We start from the raw sequence: 14,965 nt of genomic DNA, 5'->3' as shown, positions 1-14,965 counted from the left end.
TTACATTACGTATACAAAGGCAGAAAATGAAAAGGCTAAGAGATGTCTTCCTACCACATGCCGCAGACTCCTGTGCAGCAAAGTTTGACATAGCTAAGTGTGTCAGGGAATGACACCTTTTCAGCTATAGGCAGCATACACAAGGCACTGATTTTGAAAATAAAGTGCAGAGAGTATGTATTTTCTCTCAGTAAAGGACCCATATTTATTACATTCGGCTGTCTTTTCTGCAGCCCCTTGGCATTTGAAAAGGTTAATCGATGTGTTAACATAGTGCATATATAGGGTAGTTGTTTCAGGAACTGTTCCCAGAAATTCTTGCTTAGAAGCTCCAGAGAACAAATTGTGATCCTGTCATTTTGACAGAATCAGACTGCTTCCCTGATTAGCAAAAGTCAGCCTCATTTATTTTTCATGCTTTTATTAAGAAAACGTAACTTCATAGGCTAGCCACCCAATAGCAGCTACCCGAGAACGTTTTGTAACTAAGAGCTTGCAGAACTCTGCTGATGCATGAGATTTCTTCCCCTGCAATGGCTCAGACTCCCTTCAAAACCAAGCGGGTTTGTGTGTGACTTTGCAATCTGAGAACGTGAACTAGTCGGCAGGACACTGTGGTAAATATAAATCTGGCACTTACCCACAACCAGTCCCTCGCAGTCTGACATCATGTGAACAGTTCTCTTCAACTGTACGTCGAAAAGCCACAGGAAAATACAAACTCAGTTTCTTCTGTTAGGGTAGCCAGAGGAAAAAATATCTAACCCTTCTCCTATAATGTACATCTACCCACGTAGGGAGTTGTAGCAACAATCCCGTCTTTGCCTTCTCATTATGGGATGTAAAGATAAGAATGTGCTTTTGTGCCAAAAGAGCATGCTATTGGTGGATAAATTTGTTATCATCCCTCCCCTCCACAGAGTTTCCTCTTTAATGTCACAGAGGCAAATTACATGGCTTGAAAGGCCATAGAATATTTATGAAACTGCTTTTAAGTGCTAAGCTGAAAATCTGTATCCAACAAACTGGCTAATTGCTGTGTGCTGAAGTTTGTGGGGGAGTTGCAGTGCTAGGACAGTGGTTTTCAACCTTTCTCCATGTGCGGACCCCTAAAAAATGTCAAATGGAGGCGTGGACCCCTTTGGAAATCTTAGACATAGTCTGTTGACCCCTGGGGTCAAAGGACCACAGGTTGAAAACCACTGTCCTAGGGCATTCCTAGTTTTCTGCTGAGTTAGTATCATTCCTGAGATACACTATGTAGCTTTTGCCTTGGTATATATCTAGATCTATGGACTAGCTATGGGCCTGAATAAAGAGGGAAAACTCCTCAGAGCTGAACAGTCCTGTGCTTAGACTCCACAGGAGTCCTGCCTCTTTTCACAACATTCTAAACACTACAGAGGAGCAGATGCTATTCCTGCTCCATCCCCTTTGCACTTCTGGGAAGCTCCTGGTGTAGGGGAGTTGTCTGGAAGGCGAGGCAGAAAGCCACATATACTCTCCCCAGGTGCATGCTGAGTGTATAGATATACATATGTACATACGCACATATATGTAAGTATATATATACTCTCCCCAGGTGCATGTCAAATGCGCGACGTCAGTGATTCAGGAGCCCTTGCTTTCCTTGAGTATGGTGCACAGTGCCACCCCAGATTGCCCTTTGCCATGCACCTCAGAAAGTACACAGGACAGGCCTCTCTCCAGTTATTGTCCTGGATTGTCCTCTCCTGAAAACACCCTACAGAGGGGAAGCTAGGTGAGGAAATTCCTGCTCTGCATTCTGTCGTTATTTCATTGGAGTGGGTGGAAAAGGGACTTGCCCAGGATCTTTGAGAGACAAAGGGGAAGTGGAGAGATCCTGTGCCTCTGCCCAGGCTCTGGCCCTGGTGGCTCTTTCTCATTCCTGGTCACTGGCATGAAGCTTAATTGGAGATGCTCTACCAGGGAGTATCCCAGGTTGTGGCAACCTGTAGGTCTCCTGGTGGAGCTACAAGAGGGTTATTCAGTGAGGGGACACTCACATGGATGGCAGCTGTGCAGACATGATAATAAAGTTGCATCCTGCATTCTGTTTTCCAGGGATGCTCTACAGGACTGGAGAGAGAGGCGATGTGCCCCCTCTGGCCCTGTCCATTCTTCTACTCCCTCCTCCACATAAGCCCCAAACTCGGAGCACCCTCTGTCAGATCTGGAGGGAGAAGGACGACTCCACAGAAGTGGCTGAGCCCCACTTCTGCACCAAGGGAAAAGGGGAAAATCCATACAAGAAACCTTCCAGGCACAGATCTGGGAGGGACAGTCTGGACCAGCTTTTGGAGCTTTGCTTTTTCTCCAGCTGTTGAGCATCAGAGCAGAGCTCTGTCTTGCACACTTTACAAAGGGCACAGCTGCTCGCCCCAACTTCTTGTGAAACTTCAGTGCACTTTTCACTACTTAAGTGTATTGGCCACACCTGCACATACAGCCTTCTTAGCGAGGCACTTTGCACAGTTAGGTCCCGATCTTGCAAGTGCTTCCACTCAAGTTTAACTTTATACACATGAATAGCCCCATTGAAGTCAATGGAACTGCTCCCCTGAGTAAAGCTAAACATGAGTAAGTATTTGCAGGATCAGGAACTTTGTGAAAAACTCTGTGAAAGATGCTTATGCAGGACATACAATTATACAAAAGGTCATAGCTTGGTCACATAAAAACTAATTTTCATTTTTACACTCATGACACTTATCCTCAAAGAGGGCTATTTTCCTCCCTGGTTTAAACTTTCTACTCCTAGCCATTTGGGCCATAAAGGTGTTTTGGTTTTTTTAATGGTTATAAGAATTTTTTTTCATGTGAAAACTATATTTCTCTCCACTCTTGTCATACTCAAAAAGGAGCAGAACCTTATTTACTCTGGGATTCTGGGGGGAGAGGGGAATCACCTTTTGATAGAGAGCAAAGGTGAAGTTATGAGTAAGGCTGGGTGTTCACCATGGCAAAAAGTGCAAGAGCCATAATTTGAGTTAAAGAATAAAAGGGAGGGGAAAATCACAACAATCACAACACATTTGAATAATTGTTAAGATAATATGAGAAAAGTGTTATTGAATAGGAGTCAATAATGGCTCCAGGCTGTGATTTCCAAAGGACTGCAAAGGAGTCAGGCTCCATAAAATTCAATGGGAGTTGGGTGTCTGTCTATCTATCTTACAGCACCCATCACTGTATTATCTAAGCACCTCCCACGTAAAATCTACAGCAATAGCTAAGTCCCTTAATGGAGTTCCTGGGCCACCCCCCATTTATAGGGTTGGAGCTCTGCTTGGGGTCAGGGTTTTCTTGGAGGGATTTGGGGAAAATAAAAGGGCTGCTCAAATTGGGAGAGTCACTTATGATGGAAAGGCTTTCTCAGAGAGGAAGGTTTTGTAACATTTCCTAAAGATGATCAGACTCTGGATTCACCTGATCTCCTGTGGAAGGTTGTTCCAGAGCTGGCTCTCCCTCAGCTGCCTTGGAACAGCCCAGCCTTAAAGCAGATAGAGAACAAAGCACCAAACTCCATACAGAATATCTGTTAAAAACGATAAAGCGCTAGAAAGCATGTTTTATGTGGGAATATGTTATCTATTCTTACATTATGTGGTTTAATGCTATTTAAAAAACTTAGATCATTCTTCTATACTCTTCCAGAAAGGACATTCACAGAACCTTTGTAAGAATTCATGGAGTCTTGAGCATGAGCAAGCTTCTGGCCCATGGTCTTATTCCAAAGTCATGGTCATTAAAACATAGAGGGTAAAATAAATTTAAGCACCTAAGTGACCTAGGATCCCAAGTCCCATTGACTTTCAATGAAAAAGGGCCAAATTTACAAAGGTAGATTTAGGCACCTAAAGGTGAAGATAGGCACCTAACAGAATTTACAAAAGTGCTTAAGTGAGTTAGACACCTCACTCCCAATGCCTTCAAATGGGAATGAGGTGCCTAATCTGTTAACGCACTTTTGAAAATCCCTTTAGGTGCTTATCCACATCTTTAGGCAACTAAATACCTTTGAAAATCTGGCCCTTGGTGCCTAAATCACATAGGTGCTTATGAAAATTTTATCCACAGCCTTATGGAGCCAATTCTGCTATTCTTATGGTGGAAAGGCTTTTTAGAAGAGGAAGGTTTGCAGAGTTTTCTAAAGATGGTCGTTGATCAGGGCTCTGGATTCAGCTCTCTCTTCGGGAAGTTTGTTCCACAGCCAGACTCCCTTGATTGAGCATGCTCTGTCCTGAAACCTCACACACTTCAAGTTGGACTTTGTAAGCTTCATTGTCCCTGAAGAGGACAGCTATAACAATGGCTCACAGCTCAAAATTCCATCTTTAATGTACCTGGGGCTTGATCCTCGAATTGCTTTAAAATTCTGAGGAGGGAGAAAATGGGGAGATCCCTCAGTGTGAAGAGAATTATCCTACAGCTGGGGAAAAGGGTAGGGGGTGGGTGGAAAAAGAGATGTCTTGATTGTGAGAGGAGCAGAAATTCCCTCTCAATGGGAAGGAAAGGGAGAATGTGGTTCTCTCATGCTGGAGGGGGTCCTTCTTCCCTTCTGGGGAACAGAATCTATGGATCTTTCACGATTTTTAAGAACAGGTTGGACAAGCCCCTGTGAGGGATGGTCTGGGTTTACTTGATCCTGCCACTGAAACATATACATGTGTGACTTTACTCACCGAGTGGTCCCACAGTAATAGGAGTTTGCAGGATTAGGCCCTTAGGCCTGGCTTATAGGTGGAATTTGCCCCATTTCCAGCCATGGATGTAGCCGTGCTGGTCCTAACCCCTCATGCAGCGGAGGAAGCTGTGACTGGCATTGGCTGGACCTCACACCCCACTGGAGTGGTGGTAAGAGCAGCAGGGTCAGCACGCTCTAGAATCACCCGTGAAAGAGCTCCGCTAATCGCATCACTTATCTGGTGGTACAGATGAAGTGTTCTTATTCACTCTCCATTTCTCTCTCCTGGCAGAGGGAAATCACTGAGTGAGAATGATTTCTTGAGGTAATCAAGTCAGATATGATTATTACATTTGCACTTGTCCATGAGCATCTTATAGTCCAATTCCTCAGGCATTTATATCTCACATCTGTGTGATTTCCATGCCGTTTAAATAGAAAATGACTGAAATACGTTTCCTCCCTTCTAATTTATGCAAATCAGGTTGAAATATTTTTTGCTGTGTGAAGAGATTCCTGTCTATTAGGTGTTGAAGGAGATACAAGACCAAATAGGAAACGGGGGGTTGGGTGGGGAGATGGAAAGAAGCAGTCAGCTGAAATTAATACATTTACATCAGCATATAAAATCAGTCACTTAGGGCATAAAAAAAAAAAAAGGTCAGTTCCTGCAAGTTAAAAGTATCCCCAGGTAATTTTCATTTAGCAATCAGGTGCCTGTGAAGTAGATGATCTATGCTCTTAACAGCAGAGGACACCTCTTTTTTCAAAGTTATGGATTCATTAATAAAAACATTTTTTGCCTCAACAAACATACTGGTTGTGGCCAGTGGGATGACAAGGGGCCTGAATCTCCTGTCACCCGAGTATAAATCAGGAGTAATGCTACTGGAGTCACTTGAGTTACACCGTTGTAAAATGCTCCATAAACGAGAGGAGAATCAGGCCTAATGTATCTCCCGTCACCGAACACCCCTTCAAAATACGAGAATTACCGGAGTCTCCAGAGGATGAACCCACTCTCTCCTGCCCCAGATTCCACCCATGCCCCACCGCCTACTCTGGGGGCTGCACAGGAGCATGGGGTAAAGCTGCCTGTGGTGACCCTGTGCCTTTGCTCCACTGGGGTCATTTCCAAGGGGGCCATTCTGGCCCCTTTCCACCACCAGAACGACGTGAGGTGGTTGGAGTGGGGAGCCATCATCCAATTCCTAGTATTTTGGACAAAGCCATGAATCAATCTTAACTTTTACCTTCACTGTGATAGTTACACTTCAGTTCTTGATTTATCATACAGCAAAGTAATGGTTATAGAACAGCTGGTATAAAGGCCTCATCCTCTGCTCCTTAATCAATGGAAACATTGCCTAAGTAAAGCAAGCAAGTTCAGACCCAAAGCACAATGACCATTAAGTGCCAATGAAAGGCATTTTCCCCCTGTGGTCTTCTGACACATGATCTTTTTGAATTCTCCATGAGGGGGGGCAGAGAAGCATAATATGTTTCTTGCAATACTCCTGAGGGAATTCTGCACCAATCAAATAAAAATTCTGCACACAATATTTTAAAATTCTGCAAAGTTTCTGTCAATAAATAAATACAGAGACTCTAGCATAGCAGTGGGGAGCACAGGCCACTGGCTGCACAGAGGTGGAAGATCACCTTGCGGCCCTCCACCCTCCCGGGACATGGATTCACCTGTGAGGCTGTATCCGACCCTGACACAGCTCAAGGGCTGGGTCTGCCCCAGAAATACCCCAAGCCCCTGCCCCTCTGCACCAAGCAAGCGAGAGGGACAGAATCTTGGAAGCACGCCCAGCTCTGGCCCCCAATCCAGGTGTGGGCAGGCAGGTTCAACCTGGCAGGATCGAAGTGTGGAGGGCGGGATCCAAGTGTGGGGTGAGAGGGCTCTGTGAGGGGCAATCTGGGTGCAGGGGAGATCTGGATGCATAGGGGCTCATTGTTGGGTTCCAGGTGAAGATGGTTGGAGCTCAGTAGAGAGGGTCTGGGTGTGGGGGGCTCATCGGGGGACTCTGGGTTCAGGGGGGTGGGGCTCATTGGGATGTGGGTTTGAGTCCAGGGGTCTCAGTGGAGGGTGCTGTGGATGCAACAGTGGAGATCCAGATGCAGGGGGAGGGGAAGGACTCAGTGGGTACCTGAATGCGGGGTGTGAGGCTTGGTGTGGGGTGGTCTGGCTGCAGGGGGTTTGGCTGAGTGGGGAGGGGATTTGCGAGGCTCAGGGGGTGAGACTCAGTAGGGGGTCTGGGCATGGGGGGGTTTGGATGCACAGGAGCTGGAAGGATGTGGGAGCAGTTTTCCGTACGACACCCCCCCATGGCTGAGGAGCAATGGGGGCAAGAAGTGGGGGGCAGAGCTTCCTGCAGCCAGGGGAGGTTTCTGGGGTATGGGTCTGACCCAGCCTGGTCCTGACCACTCCTTGCAGGAGAAGTAATCGTCCTGTCCTCCCCCATCCCCAGCCCAGACAGGATTAGCAGCTGAGCCTGGTGTAGGGTAGGAGCTATCAGCCGGGGCATTCCCAGCCCCTCCCCCACCGCAGTGATTTACTTCTCCACTGGCTGCTTTGGATGCCCAAAATGGCATGCCAGTGCTACATGGGAAGGGTGCATGACTGCTTTTGCAGTTTCCCTTTTCCTCCCTGTCAGAAGTAATTCTTCTGCGGGGAAGAAAATAAATCTGTGGGGGACATGAATTCTGCACACACACAGATATCCGGGAATATTGCAAGATAACGTATCACAATGACAATACATCAGAAAGAAGCATTAAGGGCTATTTTCTCAAATTATTTTCAGATGTGAAAGGGGGAGATGATTGAAAAAAGGGAGGAGAATATGACATTTATATTTACAATAATATTTATAACTGACACTAATATATAAAGTGATAGATATTTGTGGTAATTACTATATACAGTAGAATTTACAGTAGTTTTGTACCTACGAGATCCTGATATTAGACCCATACATTTTGCTCTATAGTTTGGGATTTTTAAAGCCAGATTTTTACTGGTCACAACTGAATGTGAGCTTGGTATTCCAGAGAGAAAAAGTCTCCATCATCTCCTCTGATGTCACCCCAGACAGAAGATTAGAAGATTATCTGTGTCAGGTGACAACAATCCAGCAGCACAGAATAGAATTTTGCACATTCAAAGAGAAAAAAGGAGGGGAGAAATTCCAGCCATCTCTAAGAAACGTATATCTCACAAGTCTATTGCTGGTTCACAAAGAAAATGTTTTATGTAAAGGTGATTCTATACAATAAATAAAATAAGAAGATCAAAGACTTGGAAGAGGATTTGTCTTTGAGAGGGAAAGAGTAGATAGTTCATGAGTCTCAGTGGCATTTCAGTCCCATTCTATTTATAAGCAGCTGCTTTATCTGGGGAGAAGTTACAAAGGACCGTTGAAATTAAGTGGAGAAAATATTAATGCTAACTACCATTTGAAAGGTGGAATTGTTTTCTAGCTGCAGCAATGGCTGCTAACATTCTGGAATTCAAACTGAGTATGCAAGCTTAAATCTCACTTGCCGTGAGCATTTGTCTGGATGAAATTTGTTTGCACAGCTATTTGCAGAAGGTGAATACAAAAGAACACAAACTGGGCTTATCACACTCACTAAGAAATGTGAGCAAATGTTCATCAGCATTCTTGCAGTATTCACTCAGTGCAGAGAGAGAGAAAGAGCGAGATCAATGTAAAGCCTATTCTTCCATCAATATACATTAGATCTCCAAGCATAATTCCAAATAGTGTTAATGGGGGTTGCCAATGTAAACTTTCCATGCATTAATGGGTAGTCTCAAGGGAAAACTGAAGGAGCAAAAGAACAATTATACAATTTAGGCCTGATCCTGCTGCCCCTGATTTCAATTGCAGCTTTGTCATTTATTTCCATGGGAGTAGGATCGAGCCCTTTATATTCTCCTGCAGCTGAATTTACTTATCACAAACCTTGTGGGGAAAAAAAGAGCTTCAATCCCTGAATGTAAATATTATGCTATCGAGCGGTGGATCTGAGGAGCAAGTGAGAGTCTAGCAAACTGAGAAGGCTTGGCAGCTGCAAAAACAAAATTCAGGCAGACAGATGCTCTCTGCAATGAGGCCGGTCTTAAAAGACTCACAAATGAATGGGCTCTGCAAGGTTTTCAGTGTTTCCTACCAAAATTCCTATAAATCAGCCTTTCTAGGCAGGGAGGCAGAGAGGAGTAGAATCAGTTATATCCCCAGACAGCTTGGATCTCCAAGGTTAACTGACAAAAGACTGGAGAGCTGGAATGTCCTGGGAGGAATTAAGAAGGGGCAATGTCATCCTTTTAGAAGGCGAAAGCCACCGCTTTAGTTATGGACTGTAAGTGCTTGGGAGACTAATTGCTACTGTCTGTGACCAAGGATTTCAATTCAGTAATAAAGGAAGGTGAGGTGCCAGATACCATGAATTATGGAACCATGCTGGGAATACTAAATCTTGTTTTAAGAGAAGTAAAACCACACTCCTTTATTGAAAGTATGAGGATCAATGCCAATTAGAACACTAGAGAGAGCAGGCGAGACAGAGATGAACCTCTCGCCTGCGCCTGAGAGAATGAGATTTATTAAAAGTGGGGCCAAATAGAACATTATCAGGCCTGAATTGTCCCATGTTTTAATGAATAAGTCTTCACCAGCTTTCGTCTCTAATATTTTCTACCTGTGCACGTTTAAATCAAGAAAGACATTTTCACGATTAAAACAAAAAAACCCACTTGTCAACGGTGACCATAATGGGACATCTGTGAGGTCATAGCTTCCGTCCATATTTGCAACAGGAGCAAAGCATATGATATCTGCCAGCAAATGCTGACTCGTGGGTTTAGAAGGGTAGCAAGAGGTGTGCTGGATGACCAGGCCAGAGGTTGATACATCTACCCCTCTATAGCAGTGGTTCTCAAACTTATTTGATCGTGCCCCCGCCCTCCCTTCTTTGTGTCTGTAGTAGTTTACTCCCCCATTTGTCTCGCCACACAAGTACATGTACTGATATAGGCAGCAGCGCTTCACTTAAATTAGTTTTGGCTTCTTTGTTTTTCACTTGAGTTGTTTTTTTTCCTGTTGCACAAATGAGCCAATGATCCATTATAATAAGAGCAAAAGCAAAACTGTGACCAACTGTGACCATGGTCCATGTGCACACTATGCCCTTATCTAGACTACGTGAATAACACAGCTGGAGTCAACATAGCTGGAGTGGGTGGGTGAGATTTTGTGGCCTGCGTTGTGCAGGAGGTCGGACTAGATGATCATAATGGTCCCTTCTGACCTTAGTATCTATGAATCTATGAACATAGCTTAGGTTGACTTACTGCGGTGTCTACACCATGCTGGGTCAACGGGAGACACTCTCCTGTTGACTTACCTTATGCTTCTCGTTCGGTGGAGTACTCTGGAGTCGACAGGAGAGCGATTGGCCGTCAATTTAGTGGGTCTTCACTAGACCCGCTAAATCAACCTCCAGTGCATCGATTGTGGTAGTGTCGATCCCCAGTAAGTGAAGACAAGCCCTATGTCATAGCAAACAGATTAACATACAGATGGCAACACTTTCTATAATGCTATTCAAGCTTAACAGAAATCTGTCAAAATGCACAGCGTCATCTAGAGTCAAGTGCACACACCATCTGAGGACCTGATAGGTCTGGAGGAATCAGCTTTGCTAGTTATTCATTGCTGTGGATAAAATATGTGCAGTAAATTTTTCTTCCTAAAGCTTCTCATGAATACATTCTGTGCCTCCCAGTTTGAGAACCTTTGCTTCATAACAATCCCAGTTTGAATCTCATCATATCTCATCTCATCTCATCACAAGTAGTTTACAGATTCTCCACAGCTTCAGACTTTTCAGAACCACCAGCAGCAAACAGTGAGCACCAAATAGGTGGTAAAATCAGATGCTCCTCCAAACAGTCTCCTGCACTGAAATCAACTGCAACCTTCAAGGTGCAAAGTCAAGGTCTCCCATCCAGGGAGATGGGATGAATTAAGGCAGTGGTTCTTAATCCGGGGTGCATGCAACCCCTGGGGGTGCGAGATGCCCTTTCTGGGTGTGCGAGACATGCCAGATTTTTTTAGAAGGTAAATCATTGAAAACGCAAATTAAGCACAAGCACGTAAGTACACTACTTTGTTTCATCAAACCTATGTATTTATTAACATTAACATTATACATTTTTTAACAATTACTGTAATATACAAACAAAAATATATCTAGGTTTAAAGAACTGACCTACTTAAATGATTTTTCATAAGGGGTGCGAGAACATATTTTGAGAACCAAAGGGGTACAGGCTGCAGTAAAGGTTAAGAACCACTGAATTAAGGGATTGTTAATGGAATCAGAGTTGAGCAAACAATGGAGGAAAACTATTCACTAACATGTTCATAAAATCTGCAGCATAATTCAATCTGGTCACGTTCACACCCATTTTCATTTACTTCTTTGCAAGCATTTGTCAATGGCATTGGATGGCAGAAAAGATTGCAGAGGAACTTTGGTTCTTATTTATTTGGAGAATAATAAGAAGAAACACCACCACAATTAGCATAAACTGGTGACCGTTCTGTCCACGTCTGCAAAGAGGCCAAAGACTCAGTGGGAATAAGGAATGAGCAACTCCATTACCATTTAAGTGTCCTCTCTAGGTCAGGGTTGATCAAGGCATCCATGAATCTCAAAGTGTTTGAGGAAGTCAGTATATTTATTCCCATTTTATAGATGAGGAAACTGAGGCACAGGGAAAAGTGACTTGCCCAAGATCAGCAAACCAGGGAAGAATCAGGTATTGGATGCAGGTCTCCTGAATTCCAGTGCAGTGCCCTATTCAGTTGGCCATGCTGCTTGTCTGTGGATAAAATTGAGGAATTCACTATGCAGGGATGTCAAATCAATTCATCACTGAAGATAAATGTCTTAAATATGCTGTGTAGCATTTTCCTATCATCATTATTATTATTGTCAGGAAAAGGAAAGTTAAAGCAAATAGTAGGGAGGAGAAGAGAGAAATAAAGAGAAGATAGCAAGGGAAGAGAAGAGGAAGAAGAAGAGAACACATGAGATTAGTGTTTGAAGCAATACAAATACATGTTTCTATATTTGCCATAAACTTGGGCACACATTTGATTGTGCATGTAGCTTTATGTGCAAAGGTATGGCTTTGTTTTCTGTGTACTGCACCTTTAAATTTCTAAGGACTATACCTATCTGCATGCATATCACAGAATAGAAAACACTATGCTCACCCGTGCAGACTTTACTTTTATTCTTCCTTATTTTGTTGTTTCCCTTACTCTGAAATAAATGTCTGGCTGAAAATGTCTGCTTTTTGGTGTATGGATAAACATAACATACTGCTGCATAAGGCTTGTTGAGAAATTTCCAATCAAAGTGGTTTTCAATGGAAAATTGCGTTTTCAACTAAACAAAATTTTCCATGAAAAGTGTCTTTTCACAGCATTTTTTACCCCTTTTTCTTTGAAAAACTGAAAGCCCCAAACCCAAAATATTTCACTTTGGAAATGCTGCTGAGAAGACACGTGGGAGCTGTCATTCAGTTGCTTCATGTCCTCATTCTCTTCTAGGGTTTGGTCTCCCCAAGTGGACAACAACTCCCACAATGCTTCGTGGCCAGGGACTCCATTGATGCACTACCCCTTCTTCAAAAGTGGAGATTGTGGTGCATCATGGGAGATGTACTCAAAGCTTATAAAGGAGAATGGAGACATGAGACAGTTGAACTATAATTGCTGTAAGGCGCCATAGCAGCATTTCCAAATGGAAAAAAATTGAAATATTTTCAGCAGAAATCTGATTTTTGAATTTCCACTGAAAAATTAAAGTTTTCCAAAGAAAATGCATTTACAAAGACTTCCCGACTTTAGGCAAGACTTTACAGCATCACCTTAACAGTGATGTCTAGTGGTTCTTTGGAAGGTAAATTAGGGCCTGACCTTGTAACCACTTACTCACTGGAGCAGTATTTACTCACACCAGCTGTCCTATTGAGTATAAAGAAAAGGAGTACTTGTGGCACCTTAGAGACTAACAAATTTATTAGAGAATAAGCTTTCGTGAGCTACAGCTCACTTCATCAGATGCATTTGGTGGAAAAATTTTTGCATCTGATGAAGTGAGCTGTAGCTCACGAAAGCTTATGCTCTAATAAATTTGTTAGTCTCTAAGGTGCCACAAGTACTCCTTTTCTTTTTGCGAATACAGACTAACACGGCTGCTACTCTGAAACCTATTGAGTATAGTTTTCCAAAGGATTGGGTCCCAATGCAACATATGATGAGTACAATTAATTGAATGTAACAATTACAAAACATTTTAGCATGCAAGTCAAACAGTCAGCAGAAATTGAGGCTCTATTCCCCAACTGTTCCAGCACGACTGCTGCTTATCAATAGCAGCCCTGCTTGGCACCTATTGTAGTTCTTAACTATCCTCCTTTCCCTGTTGGCACAAACCCTTCCAGGCCAGTGTTTTTGCTATGTCCTGGATGCATCTCCTGTCTATGTCTTTATTAACTCACAGCAATGACAGGAATTAATGGAAGCAGGGGAGTGAAACCTTGGCTGTAATATCCTGGAATATAGACTTTCAGCGGGGGGGGGGGGGTTCGTGGAATTACTAGCACATTGCACAGAGTGCTTTGGCAGAGCTAGATTAGATGTGTTGAAATGACACCCCCGGGCCATCAAAGGAGCAGTTAATGTGAACTAATAATGGGTCCCAGCATTTTTAAACACATATCAGTTTATAGTTATTTTTATCAGAAAATTATACTGACAAAAATTACAAGAACGCATTACTGGTGATGTTAACTTGCCAGGAATAGATAGGAAAAGTGCAAAGGGTACAGAGCAGAAAATTAAAACCCCAGGGAATTTTTTAATGTAGAGAGCAGCAGAAACTCTAAGAAATCTGTCTCACAGCAGAGCCCACTTATGAGGAAATTCACGTATAGTCAAGTGTCAAGATGTTTTCTCAGTGCACGGCAACGTGTCAATTGCATTTCCAGTCAGAGCGAACCTTTGCTTAGAGTGAAGTTTTTTTGTAATGTTGCATTTTCATTTTAGTTCATCTGCACAAAAAGCTGCTGTATATTTGCAAAAGTTTAAGACCTCTTTCTTTCTCCCCACTGTTACTTGAGGGCCTCCTTCTGTCACTCTCACGCTGATTAGCTCTGAACTCTGCAAGTGGTCCTATTGCACAGGTGCTGCGATCTGACCTGCCGTTCTAAAAGGCTCATTGGGTTAAGTTCTGCCCTCAGAGGCGGATGCACTGCTCCTGCTGAAGCCACTGAGATTTGCATGTGCAGGCAGAATTTGGCCCCATGCTCTCTAGGTGCCAATAAAATGTTTTTTATTTACCAATAAACTCATGGGGATACTCCGTTGGTAACCCCACCATTGGTATCCTTTTCAAACAAAGGGCCTGAGCCCCCGGGCAGTATGCTGCAGAGATATTTCATGTCTGACAAATTACAAAGCAAAGCTAGATCCTGCCATCTTGGTGCGATAACTCCAGCTACAGGGGAACTATCTCCTTCCATTACTCTGGGCTCACACACTGCGGATGCTCATCTGCACAGTGACGATGGGTTTATTCCAGTCCCAGCCCTCCAGACTCTAGTATGTGCAGAATGTTGCTGTCTGCTGGCTTATCCATACCAAGCATAGCACCCCCACCCTCAGACACTTCCACTTATGGCTCCCCGTCCTTTTCAGAAACCATGCCAACGTTATTCTCTTTGTTTTTGAGAGTCCCTTTCTCTTGAATGGTCCTTCTCTCTCCTATTCTCCTTGGGCCCCCCACTCTTCTAGCACTGAGCTACTCTCTACCACTCACTCCATGCCACCTTGAATAGTTGGTGGAAGAGCCACCTTCTCTGCAAATCCTGTTACCCTTCTAGTATCCTTGTACTGCACTGGCTCTCCCTGTCATTTCGAACCTCAGCTGGGAGCATCTCATTACTCCCCTGGCTCTCTTTTGAGTTCCTGCTCCCCCTTCTGTATACTAGTTAGCTATGTCTGAGAAAAGCATGATGGTCTTATGCTTAAGGCAGTGGACTGGGTATCAGGCAATTGAGGTTCAGTTTGTGGCAGTGTGATCCTGTGAGAAACATCCAACCACTCTGTGCCTCAGTTTCCTATCTGCAAAATGGAGATAAGACTTACCTTCTGTTTTATCTATTTA

General features: G+C 43.6%; 1 protein-coding gene across 2 annotated transcripts in view; it reads right to left on the bottom strand.

Moving 5' to 3' along the window:
• The window catches only part of EML1 (EMAP like 1), a 210,760-nt gene extending 209,917 nt beyond the window's left edge, over window positions 1-843 (bottom strand). Inside the window, exon 1 of one of the 2 annotated variants that reach the window (XM_038407289.2) lies at window positions 641-843. In XM_038407289.2, the coding sequence (XP_038263217.1) occupies window positions 641-671 (31 nt within the window). In that variant the 5' untranslated portion in view covers window positions 672-843. The remainder of the gene's footprint in view (window positions 1-640) is intronic. The other variant, XM_043516655.1, reaches the window with a different exon arrangement.
• Window positions 844-14,965: the final 14,122 nt, after the last annotated feature.

Source organism: Dermochelys coriacea, chromosome 6, assembly GCF_009764565.3.
Source record: "Dermochelys coriacea isolate rDerCor1 chromosome 6, rDerCor1.pri.v4, whole genome shotgun sequence".
In the NCBI taxonomy this organism is placed as follows: domain Eukaryota; kingdom Metazoa; phylum Chordata; order Testudines; family Dermochelyidae; genus Dermochelys; species Dermochelys coriacea.
The sequence above is the reverse complement of the archived record's forward strand: the minus strand, read 5'-3'. Positions and strand labels throughout refer to the sequence as shown.